This window comes from Pyricularia pennisetigena, assembly GCF_004337985.1.
Source record: "Pyricularia pennisetigena strain Br36 chromosome 4 map unlocalized Pyricularia_pennisetigena_Br36_Scf_6, whole genome shotgun sequence".
Classification (NCBI taxonomy): Eukaryota; Fungi; Ascomycota; class Sordariomycetes; order Magnaporthales; family Pyriculariaceae; genus Pyricularia; species Pyricularia pennisetigena.
This window is the reverse complement of record NW_021940918.1, coordinates 1,916,690-1,943,138: the sequence shown is the minus strand read 5'-3', so window position 1 is coordinate 1,943,138 and position 26,449 is coordinate 1,916,690. Positions and strand designations below refer to the sequence as shown.

At 51.8% G+C, this 26,449-nt stretch overlaps 14 protein-coding genes across 14 annotated transcripts; 5 read left to right on the top strand and 9 right to left on the bottom strand.

The window, feature by feature from the left end:
- Nucleotides 1-269: 269 nt before the first annotated feature.
- On the bottom strand, nt 270-1,478 carry PpBr36_06183 (uncharacterized protein; the record flags this gene model as incomplete). Its single annotated transcript, XM_029893330.1, has 2 exons — nt 270-1,171; nt 1,277-1,478. The coding sequence occupies 2 exons, from the start codon at nt 1,476-1,478 to the stop codon at nt 270-272; spliced, it is 1,104 nt and encodes a 367-aa protein (XP_029745636.1).
- Nucleotides 1,479-1,966: 488 nt separating this feature from the next.
- On the top strand, nt 1,967-3,427 carry PpBr36_06182 (uncharacterized protein; the record flags this gene model as incomplete). The annotated part of the gene is made up of 2 exons (XM_029893329.1): nt 1,967-3,066; nt 3,139-3,427. Exons 1-2 carry the CDS (start codon nt 2,060-2,062, stop codon nt 3,425-3,427), a joined length of 1,296 nt encoding a protein of 431 aa, XP_029745637.1. The 5' UTR covers nt 1,967-2,059.
- Nucleotides 3,428-4,012: 585 nt separating this feature from the next.
- On the bottom strand, nt 4,013-4,915 carry PpBr36_06181 (uncharacterized protein; the record flags this gene model as incomplete). Its single annotated transcript, XM_029893328.1, has 2 exons — nt 4,013-4,520; nt 4,611-4,915. The coding sequence occupies 2 exons, from the start codon at nt 4,913-4,915 to the stop codon at nt 4,013-4,015; spliced, it is 813 nt and encodes a 270-aa protein (XP_029745634.1).
- An 834-nt stretch (nt 4,916-5,749) lies between these two features.
- On the bottom strand, nt 5,750-7,332 carry PpBr36_06180 (uncharacterized protein; the record flags this gene model as incomplete). The annotated part of the gene is made up of 2 exons (XM_029893327.1): nt 5,750-5,951; nt 6,386-7,332. 2 exons carry the CDS (start codon nt 7,330-7,332, stop codon nt 5,750-5,752), a joined length of 1,149 nt encoding a protein of 382 aa, XP_029745635.1.
- Nucleotides 7,333-8,965: 1,633 nt separating this feature from the next.
- PpBr36_06179 (uncharacterized protein) lies at nt 8,966-10,534 on the top strand (the record flags this gene model as incomplete). The annotated part of the gene is made up of 2 exons (XM_029893326.1): nt 8,966-9,023; nt 9,141-10,534. The coding sequence occupies 2 exons, from the start codon at nt 8,966-8,968 to the stop codon at nt 10,532-10,534; spliced, it is 1,452 nt and encodes a 483-aa protein (XP_029745554.1).
- A 198-nt stretch (nt 10,535-10,732) lies between these two features.
- Nucleotides 10,733-11,190, bottom strand: PpBr36_06178 (uncharacterized protein; the record flags this gene model as incomplete). The annotated part of the gene is made up of 2 exons (XM_029893325.1): nt 10,733-10,964; nt 11,171-11,190. 2 exons carry the CDS (start codon nt 11,188-11,190, stop codon nt 10,733-10,735), a joined length of 252 nt encoding a protein of 83 aa, XP_029745553.1.
- On the top strand, nt 10,770-11,604 carry PpBr36_06177 (uncharacterized protein; the record flags this gene model as incomplete). Its single annotated transcript, XM_029893324.1, has 4 exons — nt 10,770-10,953; nt 11,031-11,273; nt 11,336-11,458; nt 11,543-11,604. 4 exons carry the CDS (start codon nt 10,770-10,772, stop codon nt 11,602-11,604), a joined length of 612 nt encoding a protein of 203 aa, XP_029745562.1.
- Nucleotides 11,605-12,083: 479 nt separating this feature from the next.
- PpBr36_06176 (uncharacterized protein) lies at nt 12,084-13,373 on the bottom strand (the record flags this gene model as incomplete). The annotated part of the gene is made up of 2 exons (XM_029893323.1): nt 12,084-13,079; nt 13,248-13,373. 2 exons carry the CDS (start codon nt 13,371-13,373, stop codon nt 12,084-12,086), a joined length of 1,122 nt encoding a protein of 373 aa, XP_029745561.1.
- Nucleotides 13,374-15,110: 1,737 nt separating this feature from the next.
- On the top strand, nt 15,111-16,279 carry PpBr36_06175 (uncharacterized protein; the record flags this gene model as incomplete). Its single annotated transcript, XM_029893322.1, has 3 exons — nt 15,111-15,352; nt 15,626-15,877; nt 15,997-16,279. The coding sequence occupies 3 exons, from the start codon at nt 15,111-15,113 to the stop codon at nt 16,277-16,279; spliced, it is 777 nt and encodes a 258-aa protein (XP_029745560.1).
- Nucleotides 16,280-16,787: 508 nt separating this feature from the next.
- On the bottom strand, nt 16,788-17,565 carry PpBr36_06174 (uncharacterized protein; the record flags this gene model as incomplete). The annotated part of the gene is made up of 2 exons (XM_029893321.1): nt 16,788-17,187; nt 17,315-17,565. The coding sequence occupies 2 exons, from the start codon at nt 17,563-17,565 to the stop codon at nt 16,788-16,790; spliced, it is 651 nt and encodes a 216-aa protein (XP_029745559.1).
- Nucleotides 17,566-18,507: 942 nt separating this feature from the next.
- Nucleotides 18,508-18,945, top strand: PpBr36_06173 (uncharacterized protein; the record flags this gene model as incomplete). Its single annotated transcript, XM_029893320.1, has 2 exons — nt 18,508-18,741; nt 18,835-18,945. The coding sequence occupies 2 exons, from the start codon at nt 18,508-18,510 to the stop codon at nt 18,943-18,945; spliced, it is 345 nt and encodes a 114-aa protein (XP_029745558.1).
- A 1,231-nt stretch (nt 18,946-20,176) lies between these two features.
- On the bottom strand, nt 20,177-23,467 carry PpBr36_06172 (uncharacterized protein; the record flags this gene model as incomplete). The annotated part of the gene is made up of 3 exons (XM_029893319.1): nt 20,177-21,079; nt 21,145-22,117; nt 22,182-23,467. 3 exons carry the CDS (start codon nt 23,465-23,467, stop codon nt 20,177-20,179), a joined length of 3,162 nt encoding a protein of 1,053 aa, XP_029745557.1.
- Nucleotides 23,468-24,064: 597 nt separating this feature from the next.
- PpBr36_06171 (uncharacterized protein) lies at nt 24,065-24,258 on the bottom strand (the record flags this gene model as incomplete). The annotated part of the gene is given in 2 exon segments (XM_029893318.1): nt 24,065-24,239; nt 24,254-24,258. The coding sequence occupies 2 exon segments, from the start codon at nt 24,256-24,258 to the stop codon at nt 24,065-24,067; spliced, it is 180 nt and encodes a 59-aa protein (XP_029745556.1).
- A 1,363-nt stretch (nt 24,259-25,621) lies between these two features.
- PpBr36_06170 (uncharacterized protein) lies at nt 25,622-26,143 on the bottom strand (the record flags this gene model as incomplete). Its single annotated transcript, XM_029893317.1, has 4 exons — nt 25,622-25,784; nt 25,876-25,941; nt 26,029-26,059; nt 26,125-26,143. 4 exons carry the CDS (start codon nt 26,141-26,143, stop codon nt 25,622-25,624), a joined length of 279 nt encoding a protein of 92 aa, XP_029745555.1.
- Nucleotides 26,144-26,449: the final 306 nt, after the last annotated feature.

Below are 26,449 nucleotides of genomic sequence, written 5' to 3'. Positions count from 1 at the left end.
AAAAAAAAAAAAAAAAAAAAAACTGTAACTTAACCATGTCAATGATGAACGAAATTATGTCTAATCATGGCAGCCAAATACAATGTTATACAGCTTGCCAGTGGATATCCTGGTCTAGTTTAGACCACCTCTTATATGCATTGATAAAAAATACATTCCCCCAGCGATGGAAGACAATCCGATGACCCAGTTGGATTCAACCTGCCAAAAGCATAAGCACGCCATTAAAAGCTGATCAAGCGGTTTTGAAAGGCTATTGTCAAGCCGTATTATTCCGAGCCTTGAGCAGTAACCGCTACAGGCTCTGTAGATGCAACTTCGGTCTCTTTTTTATCAGAACCAGCCTTCGCCTTCAAATAACGTTGGCGCTGCTTGAACGCTTTCGGCTTGAGGCCACCCCATGGCCCTTGCACATTTTGTGGTGAATTCTGGTTGTACGAGACCGATTGTGCCTCTTCGACCCGCTTCCTGGCCTCAAGAGCTGTCCTCAAGGGCCAAGACATGCCGCTGTCCATCTCTCTAAGTTTCTTGACGTACGCAGAACGGATCAAGGGGAGCCACTTGACCTGGTGGACGCAATAATCCTGGCAGTCCTGAGAGAGCGGACGCTCGTTGAAACGCTCCCAGGAGCCGTCGTCGGCCCCGAACAGGGCCAGGCCCTTCTCCTTCGTCTCGATCCAGGCTTCTCTCTGTGCTTCCTCCACCGGCGCGTCGAGTTCCATGCAGCGGAGGAGGCTGTGGACAAAGTGGCGGGAATAGTCCACCCGCTTCGCATTCTCCATAACCTGGACGTCTTCCACTCCCCGGAGTCGAATGCCATAGATGCCAAAGAGCGCGTCCGCGTCGGGACGGACGTCGAAGAAAACCTTGGGTATGTCGGCCGATTCGAGTACCTGCTTGAGCGAGATTCCAGAGCCCTTCGTTGTAAAGGCCAGCTCGCCCATCTCTTGGACGTCGATGAGATAGACGTGCCTCTTGGGCTCTACAAAGACGGCAAATACGGAGATATCGCCATGCCGAGACAAGTTCGCAGCTTGGGAATCGAGGTACAGGACAGGATCCGTACTACGGGGAAGTTGGGCGATGGTTTGCAGCATGTCACTGACATGGCGAGGTTTTGCGACCACGTTTGATGTCACCTCAAGGCGGCTCAGATCTCGCAGTGACGCGGCTGGTCAAAAGAAGAAGAAGAAGAAGAGTGTGTGTATTAGTTTAAAATTCCAATGCAAAAAGCAGGCTATTTATTAAGGAATAATTACTGGTCAGTTGCGCTTACTTAGGATGGAGGGAGGTGGAGGTGGCTGTGCTCCTTTTGCCCTTCGGAATTTTTGATGCGCCCATCTAGCGGACTCAATTCGATTTGGGACTGCCAATTGCCAGGCGGTGGTTCCTTGCCATTGCCTGTTGTTCTTGGGACTCAATGCATAAACATGTCGCCTGAGTAGCGTGCAAGTTCTTGGTCTTGCTTGCGACAGCATCGCGACGACGTCTTTTGGGATTTTTCCTTTGCCTCTCGGATGTCTCCTTTAGACTGCTGGCAACACAGCCATTTCGCCTGAAAACAGAAAGCCAGGTCTTTCAAGATTAAAAGAAAAGAATAATACGCAACGGTCTCGATATTTTTGCCAAGATCATGTCAATATCTGGATCCTAAGTCAATCACAAAGAGGCGAAGCTGCATCGAAAATGTCTGGCACGAAGCCGAGATTGGTGACATGACATCACGTGCTAATGCGTTACTAGCGCTGCACGCTACACGCTTCACCCCCTGTCACCGCCCCTGATTCTGCCAGTACAGAGTTAGCAACTTTTCCCGCCTAAGAGCTTTTTTGCTCAAACCCGACGTCGATTGACTCGTGTGCCTTTTTTTTCTTTTCTCGCTAATGCACCTTTGATCCGGCGTCACCAAATTTCTGTTCCTCCATGCTTTGGCAAAGGTCAATGGGTGCTTAGACATATTTGAGCTCCGCCTCTTCTCGGACTTGCTTCCGGGCTGGGCGGAGCACATCTCTTCCCGTACTTGAGCGAGCAAGCCACGCGACGAGACCCATCGTCCCTGATGCCACTGGCCTCACACCTTGCGCTTAGACATGGCTCCCTTGGCTATGCCTGGTGCTTGAAGCCATCGCGCAGTTTGGGAGGGATATACGGTCGATACCCGATCCCGCCGAACACATGGCAGTCGTCGATCGTCATTCGACGGCCACCACCAAACTCCAGATTTCGCACTGATGCTTGGCCACATTCCCGTCGATTCGGTCACCCCGAGAAGGGCTCTGCACAGTCGGAGCCTAGATTGCGATACACCGAGGTCGACGAACACGGCAGCATCACCCAGTCGGTGTCATCAAGCCGGTCGGAGCTGCTGGCCAAGTACGGTCTTGCGCCGAGAGATATTCGCAAGATTGATTCTTCCACCCTGTCGCATATCCTGATCCGACCCACGACTGTGCTTCTTCACCTGTTCCACCTAAAGGTTCTTGTGCAAAGGAACCGCGTCCTTCTCTTCGACAGCTTCCAGTCCTCTCCCGATGCATCTTCAACCGTCTCGCCCGCCTCGCGCTCGGCCCTCTTGCGTGATTTGCAAGACAGGATTCGACAGCCCACCAACGGCAGCCAGACCCAAACAAAGGATGATGCATCCTCGGCTCCGCTGCCATATGAGTTTCGGGCCCTTGAAGCAGTTCTCGGATGCGTAGTGACGGAACTCGAGCGCGAGCTATACACCATCAAGGGACCAGCGTTACAGCTACTCAAATCACTCGAAGAAGAGGTGGATTCGGGTTTGGATCGACGGAAGCTACATGTTCTTCTGAATCTTCACAATCAACTTTCGAGGTTTGCACAACAGGCAGAGCTGGTCCGGACCGCCGTGGAGGATGTTCTGGACTATGAAGACTCAATGGCGGCGCTATACCTCACCGATAAAGCCGAGGGACGGGCCAGGGCGACTTTTGACGATCTCACCACCGTGGAATTGCTGTTGGACTCGTACTACAGGCTCTTTGACGAGATTGCGCAGGAGGCGCAGAACCTGGTCGTCACCATCCGGAATACGGAGGAGAGGTAAGCTGGAAAAGGATACCACAGCATCCAATCTCAGAAGCCAACTGACCAGATTCGTTTACTCCTTTACAGCGTCAGTGCAATTCTTGACGCCAACCGCAATCTCTTGATGCTTTTGGACCTCAAGTTCCGGATGGGTACACTAGGTTTAGCTGTGGGCTCTTTCTTCTCTGCCTTTTACGGCATGAACATCATGAGCCACATACGGGAATATCTTTGGGCATTCCCAGGTGTCTCAGCAACCTCGGCCTTTCTTGCGATTGCAACCAGCTGTTATGGCATGCTCGTGTTGCGCAAATTCGTCCGGCTTAGGCTGTCTGGCCGAGGCGATGCAGCGACGACGGGTCGGAAAGTCCGATGAGCTCAACCCGGTTTTTCCATATAACATACTGCTTACTAAAGACCAAAATCGCGCCTCGAAAACAATGGCTGGCTTTGTTTATCGGCGGCTATGAAAGCATCGCGCAGATCAAGCCACTGCACCGTATTGCCATGGCAAAAAGGGTCTTCACCTCGGCTTCCCAACGTCAAGGAAGCTTATTGGGAGGTGTGATCTGACCAGTCATGTATCGCTGGTCTGCACCAACTCTATCTCGAAACCTAATACATTAATTATCCACTCTGTCAATATGTCTCAATCCTGGTTTTGATGAGGTGATTGTCTACGTATGCTGCAGCATACGACCACCAATCCGTACATAATACGGAATATGAAGGGGCTCTTGATGATCAAGTTTATCCTCTAATCAAAGGGCGAAGCACAGCATTTCCCGGCCTTGGTCTGGAATCAACAGAACAGGCAGGGACACCAGCATTGATAGCAGCCATCAGTTCTCAGTGGACACCCGCTTGCACGACAAAAAAAATCATTGCTGGCAGCCGAGCAGCCTCTCAGAACAATTTTTTACAGAAGTTTTATTGCCGCCTTCTACAGCGACTATAATCACTACAAAAGCTGGCCAGTCAACAAGCCGGTGTTCGGCCGACCAGGATTCCCAGAGGCTCTGGTGGCGTTCTTCAGGAAGCAGTTCCCGCCTTCACGCAGGGCAATATTGTCATTGAGAGATCTCCGAAACACGGCGGCGCGACAAATCAGAGAAGACGGCCGGGCCGGATCCCTTCCCGACAATCGATTGTAGGTGGTGCAGGCGTTGAGGCAATCTTGGAAACTGTACGCGACAAAGGCGCTGACGTCTTTTATCTCGCCGACCGCCTCCCGCCCGGGACCATTCTCGTCCACGCCGCAGACGATGTTGAAGCGCTTGCCGTCGAAGCCAGTGAAGGACGTGCCATCCAGGCGCGGACAGCTCAACTGGAGCGTCTCGATGTCTTTGGTAGGGGGTGTTGTATAGTCTCTGAAAGGGCCTTCCGATGGTCCCGGGAAACTGGTAGTCGTCGGTGCCGGCGGTTCTGTAGTTGTTGCTGCTACGGCTGATTCTTTTGCTGTTTGTACTCTGGAACAGCCCACGACAAAGTCAATGTCAGCTGTGTTCGCCGAGCAAAGAAAGCTAACGGTCTTTTTTTTTTCTTTTTTTTTTTCTTACCGGCTTGCCATAACCGACCCAACAACCCCTCCAACGATAGCGCCGCCTATAAGGATGCCACCCAGCAGAAATATTGCAGCAAACACCACGGGGCGCATGCCAAAGGGCACAACCCGCCTTTGTTCAGTCCCCGCGGGGTAGTTTGCGGGGGCCTCATGAACGTCTAATAGGTATTTTGACGCGCTCGTGCGATATGAGGAATAGGCCTGTATGGGTGGTGCTTGGGCGTTGACCTGGCTGTAGCCAGACGTCGGGTTGGCGACCTCGAAGCCCTGTGCGACTGGGCGACCGCCGTAATGGTACATTATTCTTTGCTTGGTTGACCTCTGATCTAATTCTTCAGTTTCAAGCAAATTATATGGTTATTTCATCATTGATGGACAACATTTGTGAAAAGCTTTTTTTTTTTTTCTCTTTCAGGCAATGGGCACCTCAATGGTCAAAAAACCATCATACCCTTGACCCCATCTCGGGACCGAAAACCTCACGCTTTCCCCCCGATTGACGACACGCCTAACCAGCTCTGAGTATTATCAGATTCGGTGATGGTGTGTACTTTGGTTTCACTTGGTCCAGGGATTGACAGCCTTCTTCGCCCCCCGGACCCCATGCAAGGGCTCTGTCGGTCCCGAAAAATGGGCTTGGCAGAGCCGCGTTAATCTCGGTTTTTTCTTGGCTTCGACGGGGTTTCATTCTTGGAGAGCTTTACTATGATGTGCAACGAGGGAGTACTCCGTTTCTCGTCTCATGTTTCAAAGGAGAATTTGACATGAATCCGGTTCATCGCCAAAACTATTCTATACTACTATAGAACCAGAGCAAGCGCTTCAGGGAGTTTTGCGAATTCGGCAGCGATTTTTTTTTTTTTCTGACTACTCGCCGATCCTGACCAAAAACTCGCAATGGAACCGCCAAGTTGACTCCTACGTCGAGGCCGCCTGCCATTTATTGCGTGCTGTCAGCGATTCGCAGCACAGCCCAATTCGCGGCATTTATTAGCCAGGCTGTGCAGATATGGGTGTATAAACATCGACCACTCAACCCGCACCCAAAATTTTGGGTCTCATCATAATGGCCAAGGCAAGTCTCTCCGGAAGCCGAGATGGTCGACTACATCCTACTAGCGGATACCTGTTCCCCTATAACTGGGTGGTTTCCAGGTTGGCCTTGGAACCTTCCGCTGAGTTCCCTTCGAGGCCTTGAGCCGCCTCAAGCACTGATTCCTCGACGAGCATGAACCATTCTTTTGGCTTTTTGGCGCAGGACTCATCGCTGTCACACTCGACCGCCGAGGTTTTTATCGACCACTCGGCAGAGGAGCTAGACGTTTGGCCGCTGTAGCTGCGTCTCGCGCGTGAGATCCGTGGTCCGCCCTTCCATCCTTCTACCAACGGAGTCTGGACCCATCGGCGGATCCGAAGCCGGTGCTTAGCATAGGGCTGCGGGGATGTACGTCACAGGATTTAGGTAGATTCATGGCGCAGCACAGGAATCTGGAGTGCCCCTTGGGTGAGCGAGGCGGAAGTAAGGTGCTTTATTAAGGATCGGGGGCAAAGACCAGTCCGGAGGGACATCGCTCGGCCATACGTATTTGCGGCCATCTTGATGACACGAGGCGCCAGTGAGAAACATTCTGTTCTGATATGGTGAAGTTAATTCTGACCCCAAGTAGGTTGTCATACCCCAGCAGTTAAGTATACAATCAAGCATGTCTCCTACATCACCAAGGTATATTCCGAAGTGGCTCTTCCGCGGCACCAAGTTCCCAGACCAACTTTCTGGCGTCCGGATTCATATGCCAGGCCATATGGACGGCGGGACAACAGTCGCGCCATATGATATCCTCTCTGAGCACACCAAACCAGCGTCCAACCGAGGCGGTGCTACCCATGGCGTCGACGCTTGTAATCAAAAAGTACGACTGAGCGATCGGCTCTGCCGCGGGGAGGCGGGTGAGGTCACGGATGCCCTCCTCCTGCTCTTGGATATATGTGTGCACGTTGGCAACCACATGCCGCAGCTTCTTCCGACCCTCTGCCGTCGCACCACAAGGCTGCCCGGCATGGCTAAACACAAGGCTCCCGACCTCGTGGCCCTCCCAGTGCCGCATTTGCAGCGCGATCATCTCCACGACCTCAGGCGGGAGCCCGCGGTGGTGCAGCGCCGAACTCAGCTCCGCGAGGCAGCGCAGCTCCAGCAGCAGGCGGGCCTTTAGCAGGGCGACGACGAGGGCGTGCGAGGCTACACGCATGTCGAGCAGCAGCCTGGCCTCGGGCGTCATGGTGGGCCGGACGGCGTAGCCGTTGTACATGACGGCCGTCTCAAAGGCGCGCAGCTCGCCCATCTCGTTGCGGTTGCGGCTGTCGACGATGCGGGCCACGTCCTTGGGGAGCCCGTGCTCGCTGAACAGCGTGGCATCCAGACGGCCGGGGAAGCCATCCTCGGGCAGAGGGAAGGGGCACTCGTGGGCACGCAGCACGCCGTAGGCCTTGGCGTCGTTGCCCAACAGCAGCTCCTCAGCGGCGTAGCGCAGCGTCAGGGTCTCGTTGTCGGCGTCGTGTGTGTACTTGCGCTCGAGACAGTCGTGGATGATGGGCAGCATGCTGAGGTATGCTTGAAGGAGGCCCGGGCGGACGACGCGGGGGTGGGTCGGAGGGCTGGGCGGAAGACTGGGCGGAGGGCTGGGAGCAGGGCTGGGTTGAGGATCCGATGGGTTGGTCATTGTATGATGATGAGTTGCTGGTGCATGAAGTCGTATCAATGCGTGCTTTGGACAGGACTTGTTTCAGTATTCAAGGGATTGCTCTAAGGAGAAGCAGAGGTTCTTGTTTCGGATCGCTTTAGTTGCTGATAGTATCCCAGCTTCCCGACATATCTTACCTCTTCAGTGCGCACATCATTTCTAACCTTGGTTGGAAGGTGCCATGACGACTTGGGCAATCCCCGGAATTGTACGCTCGGAAACATGATCGCTGTGTTGCTCCGGGAAGGAAGGCAACTCTAAGAGAAACAAGATGGGCACCTTCCAAGGGGGGGAGAAAGTAAAAGTACGTTGGTGTAAAGGCAACTGGCTGGAAACTTTGTGACGTGTCCTGTCTCCTCTGTGATGATTGTCATGAATCAACACATGAATCTCTTTCAAAAAAAAAAAAAAAAAAAAAAAAAAAAAATCTAGTCAATATGATTTATGTTCATCTACTATGTTGATCAACAAAGTCTTGGAAGTAACTTTAACAACAAACAAGAACTACAAGTGCTATACACCCCACAAAATCTTAAAAAGGTCCGGATTCCCGATACGAAACCCAGGTATGGATGAAACCATTCTGGGTAATGTGTACTTTGTTAAACTAGTTGTATGTGTCACGCAGGTCATAGGTGCTGCCAGTTGTCAACCCTTGACCATGATGGGATGTGATACGATTGGTTGACATGGATACCATATTCTCTCCAGAGTAACTATGTCATGTCCCGGACTGGTGGTAGCAGCCAGCATAGTCTAGTCAGCCGCTCGACTACTATGTACCCGTAGTCAGATGAACCGCCGACAACAAAATACTTAATACGCTCGCTCTATGCCCTCCCCGCCGCAACAAGGACGATGCTGGTATGCAGGATCCACTTACACCTATGATTTGATCGTAGGTGGGGGTTCTTGATCTACATCCCGTAACTTGGCAACTTTGTTTACAGTCCAATAGCGTTACACCCGTCGGCCGGGATAAAAAAGAAAAAAGAAAAAAAAAAAAAAAAAAAAAACTTGTTTTTCTGATTCTCCGATACGCTTCAGACTTAGTCGTTCGCTCCGGGCGAGTTCAGAAACTCGTTCGACTTCTTGAGTACACCACGGTGTAGAACAGCGGTACACCATGCTGATCGTGCTATTTTCGGCGCCCGTCTCCTCTTTGGATATGGTTGTAAATAAGGGTAAATTTATGGTTTTCAAGCCAACACAGCGGTCCGTAAGATCGTCTCGGTTCTGCCGACTTCAGACGCAGACGAGTCAAGTCTCTACTGCCTATTGCGTATCTTGGCCGGCTCCAAGTTGAGATTATGTGAACTGCCATCCGATCGTTGCATCTGCCAGACGGGTGTATATAAGACGGTCTTTGATCTCGACTGTCGGCATCTTGTTTGCTTCTATCACTCATCAGCTTTCATTTCTTTTTTTTTTCAGTCTTCACACAACTTTCATTTCCATTCTTTCAGCTCTGTGAGCTTGTTTTGGGTACGGGTTTACTTTATTTTCTTTATTTTCTTCTTCTTTCTTTCCATCTCTGTCCTTACAGAATACATACATAACCCCACTTACATCACCCTTTTTTTTTTCTTTTTCCACAATCTTTATCATCAAAATGAAGTCCAACACCTTCTTCGTCGCCATCCTTCCCGCCCTTATCCAGGGTCTCGTCAGTAAGTTTAATTTCCCCGCTGCTCTCCTTTTGTTATGCATCGAGAATCTCGAGCCGTAAATATACAGATGGATAGACAGACACTGACGCCCTTTCTCTTCTCCCCCACGACCCACAGTCCAAGAGCGTGCCGAGGGTGAAAACATCCAAACCTTCAAAGGCAACCTGGGCGGCACCGCTCCTCCAGTCATCAAGGGCAACGGCAACCGCCCCTTCTCGGTCGATGGCGACACATTTGTCAACGCCGGAGCCGCCCTGCAGCGATCCTGCGACAGGCAGAAGAACGCTTGCGCCACTGCGGTCAACAGCAAGCAGCTTCAAGCCAGCGTTGCCGATTGCGAGAAGCAGCAGAAGGATTGCAACGCCGAAGCCAAGAACAACAACGGCGGCGGCGGCGGCGGCGGGCAGGCGGCCGCCGCCGCCAGTGAAAAGCTGGTAGTCGCAGAGAACAAGGCTGGTGCCGGAGACGCAAACGGAGGAACGGCAGGCGCTGGTGGTGAGGCCAAGAAGGACGAAAAGGCCCAGACCGGTAACGATGCAAACAACAAGGCTGGTGGTGGTGAAGCCAAAAAGGAGGAAAAGGCCCAGACCGGTAACGATGCAAACAACAAGGCTGGTGGTGGTGAAGCCAAAAAAGAGGAAAAGGCCCAGACCGGTAACGACGCAAACAACAAAGCTGGTGCCGGAAACGCAAACGGAGGAACGGCAAACGCTGGTGGTGAAGCCAAGAAGGATGAAAAGGCCCAGACCGGTAATGACGCAAACAACAAAGCTGGTGCCGGAAACGCAAACGGAGGAACGGCAAACGCTGGTGGTGAAGCCAAGAAGGAGGAAAAGGCCCAGACCGGTAACGATGCAAACAACAAGGCTGGCGGTGGTGAAGCCAAAAAGGAGGAAAAGGCTCAGACCGGTAACGACGCAAACAACAAGGCTGGTGAGGGAGCCGGAGCTGAGGCAAACAAGGAGGGCAAAGGAAAGGATGCCAAAGGAAAAGACGCCAAGGGAAAGGATGCCAAAGGAAAGGATGCCAAGGGAAAGGATGCCAAAGCAAAAGAGAAGGAGGTCAAGGCAAAAGAAAAGAAGATGAAACATGATCAAAAGATGAAGGAGAAGGCTGCCAAAAAAAAGGCTGAAAAGGATAAGGCTGCCAACGAAAAGGCTGCTAAAGAAAAGGCTGCTAAAGAAAAGGCTGGCAAGGATAATGCAGCCGCGGGCAAAGACAATGCCAACGCTGGGAAAGACAACGCCAACGCCGGTAAGGATAATGCCGCCGATGCCAAGAAGAACGAGAACGCCAACAAAAATGAGGCCGACAAAAATGGTGCGGGTGGAAACGACAAGGCCGCCGAAGGTGCAAACGCAGGAACAGCAGGCGCTGGTGCCGAAGCCAAAAAGAACGAGCAGGCTCAAGGCGGCGAGGCCAACAAGGTCACCAGGCGCTCGCGTACCGTCAGCGGCCGCGGCAGGCTTGCTATCAGGGCCGCTGCTGCCCGCGCTGCTGCCCAGAAATAAGCTGGGTTTTTGGTTGGGCCAGCAGCTTTAGGGGACGAGGGATGATGGATTGGTAATGGAAAGAAGCATCACCTATTTAGTTCCGGTATAACATTGTTTCGAGAGGAGGACGTGGATATATATAAATATATCTATATATATAGCTCATATTGATAAATGGAAATGTGTCTTGAGATTATCTCTCTTTCTCTCTTATGATTATATCTTGGTGATGTTGCTGAGCCGCAGTGCCAAGATGTTGGCAATTCCAAGGCGACTCAACAGCGAGGCCCTCTGGTGGGGCGATGTCGAGGACCTAGCCACAGGCAGCGTGCTCGGCGGAGCAGGACCGGCCGTGGCAGATGTTGGAGCAGAGGATGCGTGGCGGGGATCCGGGACCCGGAGCTCGACAAAGTGCAAGCCCCGGACCGGGCCGCTGGGTTGCCCGCAGCTTGACGCTGGGCACTGGCTACATCGATAAGCCGTCCGACGAGAAGGTGCGGACGGTTGCGCGCAGGTAACAGAGGCGACGCCTACCGGGGTGGTAGCCAACTTACAAGCCTAGATTTCCTCCACGGGGTACCTCGGGCGCGCATCCTGCCTCGCATGTGGAAAGCTGTGCAGCTTGGAAACAGGGTCACCAACGGTCCCACTCACCCCCCCTCACAGACGAACATGATGCGTACTTTGGCATTGCAGTCGACCACCTCCAACCACCTCGTGAATCACGGCCCGAATAGCTACATTAGAAAGCGGACAGGTCCACATCAACATCGAGGCCCAGGCGGACTACATGGTCAAACTGACGGGCGACGGCCACAGTACCCTCGAAGCGCGAGAAGAGTCACCAGCCCGACGGCGCTGCCCTTGACGAGTCGGGCCGAACGACCAAGTCCGAGTTTCTGACCAACGGCGGTGCCGAGAATGGCGTCATTGGGGGTAGGAGTGTGTGTGTGTGTGTGTGTGTGTGTGTGTGTGTTTCCTTTGTTTTCTGCATTGACAATCGACTAATATAGTCTGGTGGTATAGTACGGGTAGCATTACCGAAGCTTGAAGGCGCCAAGATTCCCCACACGGTTCGATCGTCATAAGTCTTCACTTCTTTTTTTTTCTTTTGGCGGGAAAAAGAAACGAGATCCAGAAGGGGTGTCTGCCGTGCCACACCGCATTAGCACGCCTTGGCAACACCCATAGACATCGTATTGTAGCAATGTCCGCATAGTTGGAAGCGCAACCCCTATTCTACTTTACAGTTTCCATCACGGACGGTTGAAACCCTTGGATAGTCCGAGAGGTGGCATGTCGGAGGACTCCAACTACACACTCCATTATTTGTTATGCAGTACTCGCCAATCGCCGCTCCTGTTGATGGAAACACCCCCCCTCACAGGTAACCGCTGGAGGGACCCTTATCCGCAATGGCAATTGTTGAAGCCGGACAGGAAGTTGCAGTTCAACGCAAGAGCTTACCTTTTTTTTTTTTTTTTGTTTCCTTGATCCAAGCATATGCTTTTGTATTAAATGGGTATCGAAACACAACTCAAGGTAAAACAGGCCTCGGCATTTGCCCTCACTTGCTTCTTGGAGTATCAAGAATCGCTTTAGCAAGCCCGTCAGTCCCAGCCAGCAATCCGTCCTCGAACGTCCCAAAGTCCTGCGCCATTGCTCTGTCCCCGTCTATCATGCACTCGAAAAACTGCCAGGCGTGAACCGCGTCCTTCCGCACCTCGTAGTCGACCCTCTTGCCCGCCTTCCTGGCCGCTTCCACAAACCGCGTGATGTTGCGGAGGAGCCTCTCGTTCCCGCCCGCCGACACCCACGTGTACGCGGGCAGGATCTCGTCCCAGTCGTCCCTGGGCCCCGTGAACTCGAGGTACCGCTCGACGTCGTCATCCTCGGCCCCCGTGACGGCCGCGACGGTCCACGCGCGCAGCGACGCCACGCCGATGACGTCGGTGCCCGGCGGCTTGTCGTCGTACCCCGTCTCGTCGACCGGGTTGACCCAGGGACTCTGCAGGAAGATGCCCCTGCCGGGCTTGGCCGGGCGCTTCACCCTCTCGACCCCGATCAGCGGGTGCGACATGTGCACGAGCAGGGACAGGATGATGGACCCGCCGGCCGAGTCGCCCATCAGCGCCACCCTGGCCGGTAGCACGCCCATCTCGCCGACCACGTAGTCCCAGCAGGCGGCGGCCTGGAGCAGCTGGGTGGGGAAGCGGCGCTCGGGTGCGAGCGAGTATCTCAGGGCAAAGATGGCCACCTTTTGGCCCTCGGCCTCGATCCGCTCGGCCATGCGGAGGAGCATGCCTGCGTACTGCTCCGGCAGGCCCGTGACGTAGCCGCCGCCGTGGACGTAGATGAGGACCACGTCGGCGTCGCGCGGCTTGGAGGCTCGCGTGAACCCGGGTTTGGTCACCCAGATCCCGCTGAACTCGGGCCGGTCAATCACCTCGGGGAACGCAGCGAGGCGGTCCCCATAGCGGTGCGACGTGAAGGCGCCCGCGCCGCGGGCCGCATCCCGGCGGATTATTGATGTGGGTAGCCAGTAGATAACCCTGGAGTTTGGCTGTTAGTATAAAATAATATGATGACATATCCATCATTGTGCGAAAGAGCAGGGAAAAAAAAAAGAAAGAAAAAAAAAAAAAAAAACACATGAGACGACTTGCTTTGGAACGAGAAAATATGTAAGCTCCTTTCGTAAAGGCCCCGGCTTTGATCCCAGAGACCGAACCAAGAAAAAGTAGACGACCTGGACTGCCACCACCACATAACCGACGACGGCCAGAGCCTTGTCGAGCTTTGACACGTGTCCAAAGTGCGGGTTAGGGTCATACTTGAGGCGATTTGGAGGGCTCATGGTCTATCTCTTTTTTTTTTTTTTTTGGTCGTGATTAACAAATTAACAAAGAAGATTAGGGAAACAGAATGTCAAAATACAAAACAAAATGACAAAAAATGCTTGGCGCAGCTAAGATTCGGTAGCGTCTTGGCTAGTTCCGGAGCTAGAAAGGGTCTGGACGGCAAGAGTCATGGCTTGCTTGTTTATCTTTTGCTTCTTCGACATGGACCAAGTTTCACTTTGCAGAGTTTATTCGAGAACAAAAAAAAAAAAAGATGAGTGAGTAGCTCGAAAGAAACCATGTGGATGAGAAAGGAAAGCGGGGAGGAATTCAATGTCGCCAATCTGAGTGAGAAAATAGAAAACCAAGCCCCTGGCTTTGCGTCTTACCGTATCTTGCAGCCACCCCCGTAAAGAAGGAAAGAAAAAAAGAAAGATAAACATCAAGCGCGCATCACCGAGAAGAAGTAAAAACGATCAATTTCCCCGCACCAAGAAAATGTGCGGACCAGACACAACCCAACCCCCGGGTCGTTTAACCCCCTAGGGGTTTTCTTGACCAGCAACAGCATGTTTCACCGCTCACCGGGCGGGACCCTGAAGCTCCCCGGCGCCCCATACGGTGGAGCAAACCCGCGTGCGACGTTTGTGGGGCGAAAATATTTGGTCAATCCCAATCTGATTTAAAACCAAGAGAAAATGATCCAAAACAGCAAAAACCTCAAAACCCCAACGGAATTACCACGTCCCGTCCGAGGGCTCGTTTACATTCTTAACGGTTGTCAGCAACCAGGGACCTCGTCACAACGTCCTGCTGGTCCTGTCCATTAGCACCTGCCGGCTGTGATGCCTTCAGACATGTATCTATACAGCAGTGGATCATGGAGAATAAGAGTATGGTTATGGTAATCAACTCCAATGAGGCCATGATGAGGGTCCTGGAGCGGGATGCGGTACTCGGAAAAAGAAAAAAAAAAAAAAAAAAAAAAAGCCTACAGCATATCGCCATTCGCTGGTGCTCCGTACAGATTCATGTCCACTTTCAAGGTGACATCGAACTGCCTTCTGGTGCGTTGAATGACGTCCTGAAAGTCATTGAACGCACAAATGCCTAGATCTCGATGTTGCCCTGCTGGTTGGGTTTCTTTGATATTGCATCCAGAGCTTGCCCAACGAGTCTAACGCTAACTTCATGTATCTCCTGGTTTGATGCCGACAGGCCACAGTTGGGTAAGTTTTGCGCCTATATTTCGAGCGAAGAAACAGCGAAATTTCGTCACTTAAGAAGCCGAGCTGAGGGTCGCCATCATCAACATACAAAATGAGTAGCAACTGGCAAGAAAGATGAACAGTTTGGCAAGGTTATAGAGCTCTTTGTCAACTTGAGTGAGATGTTGGCATTCGTCTAGGGCCCCATGACGTTACTCCTCTTGGTAAGCAGACTCGGTGTATTGTGGCTATCCTCGCCTGGTGACTTGAGCTGCGTTTGATCTAATTTGCTGTGAACATCTGCAAAATCTTGGATCGACTCGACCGATAAACTAATGAAAGACCTATGAGGGTATCGCCGACAGCCTCCCAATTTTCTCGGGCTACGAGGATCTCTTCAAAAAAAAAAAAAAAAAAAAAAACATGGCAGAACGCAAGAACCACTCAATCATGTGCGGGCGGGTATTCTCGATTTCTACTTGGAGGAACTCGCCCATCTCTGGCAGAGGAGTGTATGCTGTAGCTCACGACATTCATTGACTACCAATGGTGAAGCACACCCTCCATGCTGTGTGGAAGAATTTTAGATTTGGTTTTCAGCAAAAATTAGATGATCTTGTTGAAATTCACCCGGAGCAAATCTTGACCAGGTCGGCAACAGCAAAAAAATACGATAAAGACAAAAAGCACCAGAGATTACAAAGGTATCGCCAAATCATAAGGTGCAATCACGCCCCTGTGGTTATTTGGAACCACAAGGAGCAGCTTAGAGTAAGGCAGGACCTAATGTATAATACAATACAAAAAAAGCAATAAACAAGCAAGCGGGCCGCTGGAGCCTTGAGCACAATGATGTAAAGAGCAGTCACGGCAAGCAGCCTGGGAGTTCGCGGCTGCTCATTCTTCGCCGTGCTGGTTGGAAAGAACGTGCTTGATCAACATGGAAGGGAATCAGTTGGAAGGAACTCAGTCCATCCTGATCTCCTAGAAAATTGGGGAGAAGCATGGGTTACATGTTTGTGCCTGACGCACTGAAATCTCCTGCCTTGACATCATCACAGTTACGAAGGGACTTTGCATCGTATCACACAAGCCAACAGCGGCGATGAGCAGAAAAGGACTATGAAAATTTTCCAGTTGCTGCTGTGTTCTCACAGGGCTCTCAAGCTGCACGAGATACAGGCTGCGATATTCATGAACATAGACACGCCCAGTCTCGAGCACGAATGCAAGCTATGTTCAGATGGGCATGAGATCTGTGACTCTTGGTGGTTCCAAAAGACAGAATTGAGATTGCATTTCACTGCCGCGCTGTAAGTCATCTCTTGATTTGAACATGCATTAACTATCTCATATGAGCAAACTGTAAGGTATAATATTTATATATATGAAGGGTGGCGGCGAGATTCATATCTAAACCTATTTATTACAGCCATCTCATCAACTCCACTGACATGCCCAGCCTGTCGGCAGAGTACGCAATGTCTCTCCTATGCTTGCAGTACTTGACATCTTCGACCCAGGATACCAGACAGACAGACCTGCAAGAGGTAAAGGGACAGACAGCCTTTCGGGATAATACCGGTACTCACTGGACGGACCATGTCCTCGGCATAGTGGAGGTGGCAGACAGCACAGCTGAACCACTTACCGCCGGGCCGTTTCTTTTACATTTTACATGCTCAAACACCGAGAGGAGCCTGAAAGAGTATTAATCCATAGGCTGGATGCACGTGGCCTCCGCGGCCACTCCTCTCGTTCAAAAATTCGCGGTAATTGGACGGCCACCAAACCGTGATACCTACTGTTGCTTAATTCAGTCAAAATTTCTCAGCTTTTTTTGTTGCCTCGACGTGGTTTTCTCTCACAGGAAAATCCTCAGAGTATCTTCCAAACTCGAAACGCAACTGGTCGAAAGCTTTCTTTATATACCTTCAACTACGCCATTCGCCACTCCGCCGATGCCTTTGACATAGCGACGCTGTCACATTCATGACTTTTTTTTTTTTTTTTCTTCTTCCCACGTGCTGCTACACACTACCATAATCTGGCAACCTTAAAAAGACTTGTTAAAAGCGTCCCTTCAAGTACCCAAATCCGATTCGCACTGAACAACTTTACTTACTTTGCGCCGCTCTTGCTCATATTTTGATATGTCAACTCGATTGCTCTATTAAAGTATGTGTGTATATGAGGATCCGAGAGCCCCAAATCTATCCCGCCTTAATCCGTATTCCCGTTCATCTTCATCATTTCGTACTCTCCTCTACTGTCCCGGCCCCTCCCGCGACCTCTACCCCTGGAGAACCCCTGCTCTTCGTCCTCGCGACCATCCGCGCCACGCCCGGCATTGCTGCTTCCCTCGCCGTTCCCGCCGCCGGATGAATTGCCCGACGACCGCCCTCCTCCAAAGAACATGGGCCGCAGCTCGCGGTACTGACATCCCCACATGCCCAACCCGACGGCCGCAGCGCTCGACGCAGCCATGGTAAGCCACCAAAAGGGGCTGCGCGGCACCCGCCCCGTGTAGAACGTTGTTACGATGAGGTGGACGACGTGGAGGGACACTGCAAAGTCCGGGACGAGCTTGGAGCGGGCGACGACAAGCGTCAGGCCGAGTGAACTGCATATCATGATTTTCTTTTGATTAGTAAAAGCTCTGTGCGTGAAGAACCCGCCAGCCGCACACCAAATGTATAATGCTGCTGCCAGCGGATAGCCTGGTTTCCAAAGGAAAAAGAATAACTCACACAACCAATGCCCCGTCAACCAGCCATGTGAAAGCCATCAGCCACCCCATTGTCGTGTCCCCTCGCACGGGCTCCCACCCAAACAACCACTCCATCGAGAACTTTTTGCCATAGACGAGCGCCGTAAACACCATGAGGACCAGTGCCGCGGCGTAGTAGCCCACCTGCAGGATCGCCATCTGGGAGATGATCTTGAGCGGCGGGAGCTCCGTGAGCGCACCGGCGCGCGGGGGCCGGCGACGCCGCGCCATTATGTTTGGCTTGTTGGGTTGCGCGTACGTTGCCTCGGGTGTTCAAGCGGGTCCCATGAGACTCTGGGTTTGCAGCTGGCTCCGGATGTTGTGGTCGTCTCTTTTGCTGAAACTTTGACCGAAGCTGAGAATTATGGTTGCGAGGCTTTTGGTACAGGTAGGTAGTTAGGTAGCTTGCGTTGGATTGGGCCAAGGCGCTAGGCGGTCGACCAAAAGATCAAAAATCAAAAATCGAAAAAAAAATCAAAACAAGTCAGCCAGGCGCTGGTCGACAAACTAAGATCGTAGCTCTTGCTGGATGCCGAAAATGGTGGATGGCCGGTCGAAACGGCGATGTCCAAGCGTTTTGTTTGGCACAGACTTTTGCGTCGGAATCTCCAACCTCAGTGGAGAGACTTGTATAGGTTAAGTCGACGGCTGAATCTATGCAGCTCGCAGCTCTTCAGCGGTGGGCTGGGAATAAAGGCCGAACTCTCCGAAATGCTGTGTCTGGGTCGCAATGAGCTGTGCGTGCTGCCTTGTCGATGGTTGTTGTTGTGCGGGAAAGCAAGCATCTCGCAATGTGTCGTCAGAAAACCAACCTCGGGACCCCTGCGCAGAGGATCGACCTGCCGGACGCTCCACTGGGACATCAACACGCTAGGCCTGCTCTAGCGCCGATGCTACGTCGCGCACTTTGTATGCTACCCGCAAAACTTGGGACGATGTCACGTGGAAACGCGGGTCCGATTCGGATTTTTGGGAGAGCGACGTCACCAAAGTCAAACAAATTGAAGCTCCTCAAGTCTGCATGCGACCTTTTTTTTTTTTTTTTTTTTTTTCCTGCGCAGGCCACCAGAGAGAGAACGAGTTGCCAGGCTACGGAACAATCAACGATCAAGAACCCACTGAACCAACGCCAGACCTCACCACCCACACAGACCACAGGTCACACCAACCACAATGGCCCTCCTCGGCCTGTTCAAGTCGGAGGATGAGAAGCGCGCCGACGAGCTGCGCCAGGGCACCGCCGTCCCCAAGCGCGCCGAGCGCCAGCGCTGCTGGGACTCGCGCGACAAGTACTTTGCTTGCCTGGATAAGGCCGGCATCATCGACGCCCTCAAGGACGAAAAGGCCGCAGCCAAGGCGTGCAAGGCTGAGAGCAACGAGTTTGAGCAAAATTGCGCGGCGCAATGGGTACGCATTTTGTCCCTTCACCTCGGCTCGCATTCTCGTAAACGACCAAAAACACCCCCTGCTGACCTTGGCATCCCGTTGATCGTGGTATAGGTGACACATTTCAAAAAGTACAGACTGGCAAACTACCAAAAGGAGCAGAGGTTAAAGGCCCTCGAGGCGCAGGGGGCCGTCAAGATGGACTCCCAAGTCAACTTTAAGTAGACAACGCCAGTACCGGAACAAACGAGGGATTGTACTACCAGAAAAAAAAAAACGTTGACAGTCACCAACATCCGTAGTACACGGGGTAGGTGCGCAAAGGGATCGATGGACTCGAAAAGCTGGACGGGGATGTCCTTGTAATATACATGTAATAAATACGCTCACCTGTAAATATAAATGGATACATACCAACAAAGCTATTCGAATCTTGTACATTGCGCTCCCATGTCTGCTGATAGGTTATAGATGTTATTATCTTGCGTGAGTATTTAATATGTCATGCAAAACTAATTATATATAGGTCTGGTCCATTAAGTGCATGTTAAACACCAAAGACCTATATTCATCGTCTCTGTGGACCTCTGGAGCTAGGAACTGCTAGTCCATACTCCCCCAATTCTCCAAAAATATGACCAGGGCACAATTTCATCGTCCGAAACAGCTTACAAAGTGTCAACCGCAAACGTTTCACCAGAAACCGGGGTTGAATAATCAACAATCTCAATTTTTAACTTCTACAGCTCCTGAAAGCCATTTTCTGAAACAGCCCCTGCGCGAGCTCGTCATCCAAAGGGGTCTATGAGGTATCGTCGTGCAAGAAAGAGAAGATATCTACAAAGAAATGCCGACTTCGACCGCCACCAACTCAACATGCGGCAATAGTTGTGCTTCTGCATCCGTCGTACCGCCAGCGACATTGGAATGAAAGCAGAATATGATTCCGGACGAGTCCCTGCGTACTCAGCCAGAGCTTCCCATCCAAGTCCGGTAATCTGAAGCCGATATAAAACATTAATACACCAGCCGCCTGAACATAAATTGTCGCTGCAATCAAGGAGATGCGTAATCAACAACAATAATGATGACAAAGGAAATGATGACAATCTCAAAGGAAAACGAGGTAGTTGGTTCGTAATGCGACTGGACGACGCATCGATGTTCGACAGATGGAGATACCAAAGCAAACAGGTAGGGATGACAAAGGAAATGAAGAATGAAAAGATAGTAAAGGCTGATTTATGCTGCTCCATGCAATAGTGGTATCATGATCTTTCTGAGACAGGCAAGGAAAAAGAAAAAGAAATGAATAGCAAACACCTGCTTCCTTTGCCCGCGGCTCCTCTCGCGTAGAACCCAGGTATCATGGGTTTAGTCTTTGCGCAGGGCTCCGAAGCCGGCCTGAGGCTCACGCCCATCCCAGCATTAACAATCCAGCCATACGCTGTGCATCCTATGTCGGGAGCGGCGGGAGGGCTTTATCGAGACTCTCGCGGCTAATGGATCCCTTGGTGCTACGCGCGTCGGAATTGGACCGCACTCGACCCGTCTTTATATTGTGGCCACCACCCCCGACCACGCCGTATCCACTGTCTGCACTTTCGGGCTTCAGATGGCTGCTTTTGGGTGGCGTCGGTGGTGGAAGACCTTTCTGGTTCCCCTTCAACGCTGACAAAACTCCAAATCCATGCAAACGCCCCCGATCCTTAGCTGGCGTAACGGGCCTGCGCTCACTATGTGTCGACATATCCGAGCGGTTTGAAACACGGCTTCTGCTTCTCTCGCCCGTTGAAGAGGCCTCTCCCGCTTCCTCCACAACCGGTAGTACAGCTGCAGATTGCGCAGGTTCCCTACGTTCCGATGCGGCCGAGGCAGAACCGTTCATCTTCGATCCGTTCGATTCCATTGACCCGTCAGTTGCTGTTGTGCGCAACACCACATCTGGCACTTCATGCTCTCGTTCGGGGTGTTTGAACGCCTCATGCTCGGCCCTGCGTATTACATCTCCAACCTCAGGGGACTTCGCTCCAGGAATAGGAGGTGGTTGATGGGATGGGATCGGAGGGATCGCATTTGGTTTCGAACGGGATTTGCTGTTCCAGGTCGAGCCACGTTCCTTGCCCTTCTCCTTATCCTCCTTCGCCGCAGCTGCCTGAGCATCCGCTACGGCTGCCGCGGCTTGCATACGAGCGTCCCGTTCTTGAGCTTCCCGTTCCGCCTCCTCGGGTGACATCGTTATGCCAGACATGAAGTTGATAAAGCGGTCTCCGTATTCTTCCGGCGGAACTGGCGAGATTTGAGTCCTATCATGCGACAAACCCTTCCAGAAGTGCTCGATCTTCTTGAGGAATCCATACTACGTGTGAAACTGTTAGTGGCGGACGTAAAGCAAGGAGCTCCGGAATGAATGCTAAAACTTACGTGAGTAAGGCAGTCGATGACGCCCAGATAATAGATCTCTTCGCCAGGGCTGTTGTCTTCGTGGGTGGCCTGGAATCCCCCATCGTCCTTGTAGAATACTGAGTCTGATCTTACCCCTTGTTCCAACTCATTTGGCATAGTACTGCTGCCTTCGCCCATTGGTATGGGCCTCTCAGATTTGATCATTTGCCTCAGCTCCCGTGCTTTCCGCTGGTTCTCCAGCTTTGATGGCGTCCGCAAGAGTACTGACTTGGAAGGATCGGGGTCATCTGGGCCTGCGCTACCGCCTGGGTTGAAAACTTGGAGGGTCTTGTGTCGCAGATTCTCCTCATTTCCTCGATTGAGATCATGAATCCCAATGAGCAAAGAGTAATCCATGATCTTCAGCTTCTGCAGCAACTTGACATCTTTCCTCAACTGTTCCAAAAATAGCTGCTTCTTCTGAATTCCAAGCTCCAAATGCTTCTTACGCCTGAGCCAGTTCAAATCCTTCAAAGTGGCACGTGGATTCTGGCCTAGATTTTCTTCCTTGTAGTCCCTGCCAATGGTGGAGCCCTTCAGATCATACGTTTGGTGTATGTCCCGGTGAGGTGGAAAGAGGTTGTTCATGACCACAAAGTGAATCTTGCGACCATATGCAACTTTCACACGATGGAGGCCATAGAACTGAGAGAGCAGCGTGTTCGGATTTTCGGTCGCATGCTCGTAGTAATCCTTGAGAATCTTGCGAAGGAACTTGTGTTCCGAGTGGTGAATCGTCTTGATGATATACTTGTAGTCTCGGGAAAAATAGAAGAAGCTGCCGCTCTTGCCTGGAGAACCGAGCTCGGACAAGATATATTTGCCAGTCAGAGACATCAAATAATCTGCGGGATCGAGACCGAAGACGGCACGGAGGCGGCGGAAGACCCAAGGCGCGTAGTCCTTGAACTTGAAGTCGTACTTTGCTGATGGAACGAGCTCATTGCCGGCGCTGGTTTGTGTCAGCAAGGAAACATAAACACTAGTCTACAAGATTTAGCCTCTGCGATACTTACACATCAAACGTGGACTTTTGCTTGGTCTGGAAGTCTTCGTCGGTCAGGGCCCTATCCAGCTTCGCGTTCGTCCGCGAAACAGAGACGCGAATGCCCGTAAGCATGTTGTAAGCTGCAACCCAATTGGCGTGTTTTTCGTCGACCTTGTTTCCAATGACAACACGGTCGTCGTCTTCTTCCAGACGCTTCCGCTTGCTCGCCCTCTTTTGACGGTATGCCTCGGCCCACCTAAGCGCATCATCGTCCGGTATTACTTCGTCACGGGGCATGTCGGAGTGCAGTGACCTCGTGTTCCGGCGAACCAAGCTCAGAGAAGCCCTACGCCCGCCAGTGGGCGTAGTGGTGGGTGAGAAGCGCCCACTGGTATAAGCTGCATCCGCGCCATCCCGAGAACCCCTAGACGGACCGACTTTTGGTACTTCCAAGGTGTGACGGTGTTTCAGAGCAGTCCCTGGTGGTGCGAGGCCAGCCGAGGAGGACGACGGCGTTCCTCCATTAGAGTTATAATGAGGAGGAGAGGAGAAGCGATGAGGTACGCCGTTGCGCTCCGGAGTGGCGGGCGTGGGACTAGTAGGGTTAGAAAAGTTGTGAGAAGGAGCAGAGGCAGGAGAGGTATCCAGAGTGACGACATCGGCCCTGTGCATGGGCTTCATGTACATATCAACGGGTGTGGGTGGTATTGATTCGCCGTTTGTTGAGGCAATTGACGCTCTCAACAGATGACTGTCTCTATGAGCAGACGACACGTGCATTCTATGATCGTCGTGGTTCGTGCCATTACTGATCCTTTGTTGTGGAGGCTCTGGAGGTGAATGTGACGGTGGGGGCACGTCTTGCTGTTGTTGATTTGGATTAGAGGAGATGGTTCGGTCAACCAAGGTCGTCGTAGTAACACCGTTTACCAATGGCTTCCTGAAGAAAGATTCGGTGGTCTCGACGTGAGAGAGCTTCTCGCCGGCGCCAGGCTTCCCGTTCAACATCGCTGTGGCAGACGTCATGTCGGCGGGAATTGTGGTATTGCCCGCCGAATCGTCCCCATTCAGGCGTGTCGGGGGAGCGCAGGCCGACGACGAGTTTGACGTATTGCTCGAGGTGCTGCTGTAGGCTTCGTCGAAACTATCATTCGATGGGTGTGAGGAGGGGGCCCGGTGCACAGGCTGGTTTCCATGGACCTTGTCGCTAGCAAAGCCAAAGTCGAAATGGACAACGCCGGCGGCGTTCGGTTTGAAGTCTGAGTGCAAGCTGTCGGGCTGCTGTTGGCTTTCGATAAATGACCTGGAGGGCATTTCGCGGTAGATGGTGCACAGAAATACTCAATATTCTTTTGAGCAATGTTGCGAGGACCGACGGCTAGGGGTGGCCGATTGTCCTAGACATGCTCAAATGATGGTGTCGGTGTCGATATCGGGTATTTGGTTGCAAGTTTGTTGGTCGGAAAGTCGTGGGAAAAAAGGAGTTCGAACGGAGAAAGTTGGCACGAGTGTGGGTGTGCCTCAGCTCCTGGGATCTTGGCCACGACAGGGTACCTCCTACCTAAACTGGGCTCTTAGGCTTCGGTCTCCTCGGCCACTCCACCATGCGCTGGCTGGCTGGCGGGCTCGCGCTGTTAAACAGGACCAGACGTCAATCAACAGGTGGTCGGGCCACTGCCCATTTCTTTAGTTTCTACACTGTAATCCGATCATTCAGCGGGCACACACACACCAGCCGATGATGGAATTCAATGTTGGGGAGGCTAAGTAATTCACGGAATGATAACAAAGTCGAGCGAGCAGAGTTTGCTTGTTGCTAGCCCAAGAAAGTCGCATGCTGATCGGGCAGGTGCACAGCTGATAACGGACACGCAAGATTTGAATGAGGCTGGGCGAATCCCCAGCCGCCAGTCAATTAATCCAATCCACAATTGCCTGGCGCTGCAGGCTGGCGACGGCTGGTGCGTAGAAGTAAGTACCCAAGTAGATCCTACAGCTTTTCTTTTTTTCGACAATGACGGCTATGGCCCTTTTGGCGTCTGCAGCGGCAGCAAATGACGCATTTCTGGCAGCCGACAACACCAGACTTGGAGACCGCACTGCATGCCAGCCTACCGACTTTGATGCGTCTTAGACTCTTAGTCTATCTAGGTAGCATGATGGAGAGAGGTCGTATCCAACTCGACTAGGACTCTGTAAGTACCGCGACGTCTTTCAATCCATTAGGTACAACCACCTAATTAGGGACGCCGTACTTCGACCACACGGCAAATCCACCCTAACCCGCCGAATTTAGCGTCACAGCTACTCCGCCACAGACCACCGGGATTAAACCGCGAATCAATTTTTATGGATCATTGACTGGGGAATCCAGGATGTATCCCCGACGTTGGCTCCTCACTCATTTCTTTGTCTATATTGCAACGCGTAAGCCTTTGGATGTCCTTTCACAGAGGCTGGTCTTGCTTTAGAACCAAAGCTCGATATAATTACCCATCTATGTATGAGTCCTAATCCAGTCATGTCCGAACCAAGATTTCGACATTTTTCATATGCATCGTATCAATTTCGTGGACGAACCTTTACTTTTATTCAAGTAATTACTATGAGTATATTTTTAGCAAACTGTGAACATGGTATCGGCACAAACGTCGGCTATACAGTATGGCCAGTTGCTTTCTACAGTATACGGACTTGACGGCATTATAAACGCATTATTACAGGCGATAACTCCAACACGCCCTGACCTCAGTAGCATGCTTTCTCATGCGCCTACTGCAAACCAGGTTTCAGTGGATCAAGGCGGCTTGAGTGAACAATTAATACTGGCAGACTGGAAAAGCACTGTGACATTTTCAGATTTCTCCAATTCATTCTTGTCGAAATAGCCTGCACAAGACATCAGTCACAACTGCGACAAGATTGCCAATTGTATCACTTCATGCAATAATCCGAACACAAGTCCACAATAATCAACAGCTCCCGGGATGTCTGAGGATCGACTTTGTTGAATGGAGATTACAAACGAACGCACGGGAAGTTTGTAACTTGCAGACGTGTTATTTGATGACCTCGAAGGGCAAGATTGGTAAGGCTGCACATGCCTCAACCAATAATTCTTCATCAAGGACCCTGAAATCGGGGCAAGGTCCTGCTAGCTCCTGCAAGATCCGGTTGTGTCGCGGTTTTAATGAGACGTAAGAAATTGACCGTCGTCACTCGTATGGCACGCTGCTGAAAGGACATAAAAGACAATGCCGAAAAAGCCATTCCATTTGCCATTAAATAACGCCGAAGGACAGTCCCAGAAACTTCCGTCACCATCCATGATTTTTTTCTGTCCCCCCATGAACCATTGCATTCGTCGCCCTTTCGGATACCCCACTCGATTGCTTACAATCCGGGACCTGGTCGATCGATCATTGTTTGGAAAAAGGAACAAAGAGACTCGCGTGGAAGAATGCTGATCTAAACGTCGGCGATCTCACGCAGACGCCTGAGGGTCGACCTGGCGGCGGCAGCAGCGGGGGTCGAGACGACGTAGGCTCCTCCGCTGATGGTCTTCTTGCAGGCGCCGCAGCTCCAGATGCCGACCGAGTGCCTCTTGACGGTGTTCTTGCCGCAGAAGGTGCTGTTGACCGTATTTGTCAGTCTTGGTGTCGCCATTTTCGGGGGCGTGACGCCTCTAACTGCTCGCGACTTGTTGACTCGCTTCGACATACCATGTGTACCTGGCGTGCTGGCTGATTTCCATACGCTTGACCTGCTTCCTCAGGGAGGCACCATATCTGTGCGGTTGTTAGAGTCGACTCGATTAAGCTTTGGGAATAATTTTGCTGGTGTGCGAAAATGGCGGGGACTGGATTATTTCGTACCTAGTACCGTACTTGCCGGTGATACCGACCTCTGCGATGCGTTAGTGACCAGAAATTAAAAGTTCAAATAGTTCATGGCTATGAGTAGTTACTTACTGGTTGTGCGCTTCGCCATTGTGATTGATTTGGGGGCAAGAGGATGTTCTTGACGATTTGCGAAGCGTACGGCGTTGTTGTGACGGTTTGTGGGTTTTGGCTTGATCACTGGTTAATTTTGTCAAGTCTGGTGGTGCTGGGTTTTGGTCCACGTGACGAACTTTGTGGCTCGCTCCCGTCTTGAACCTTTAGCCCCACGCAGCCACTCCAAGAGGGGCAGCACAGCCAAGCTAAGAGACGCCCCGTCCAATCACGTGCCTGTCATTGTGCAAACTGGGGTTGGCTGCAATTTTGTTGAGCTTTGTGCGGTTTCGGGTAGGGGAGA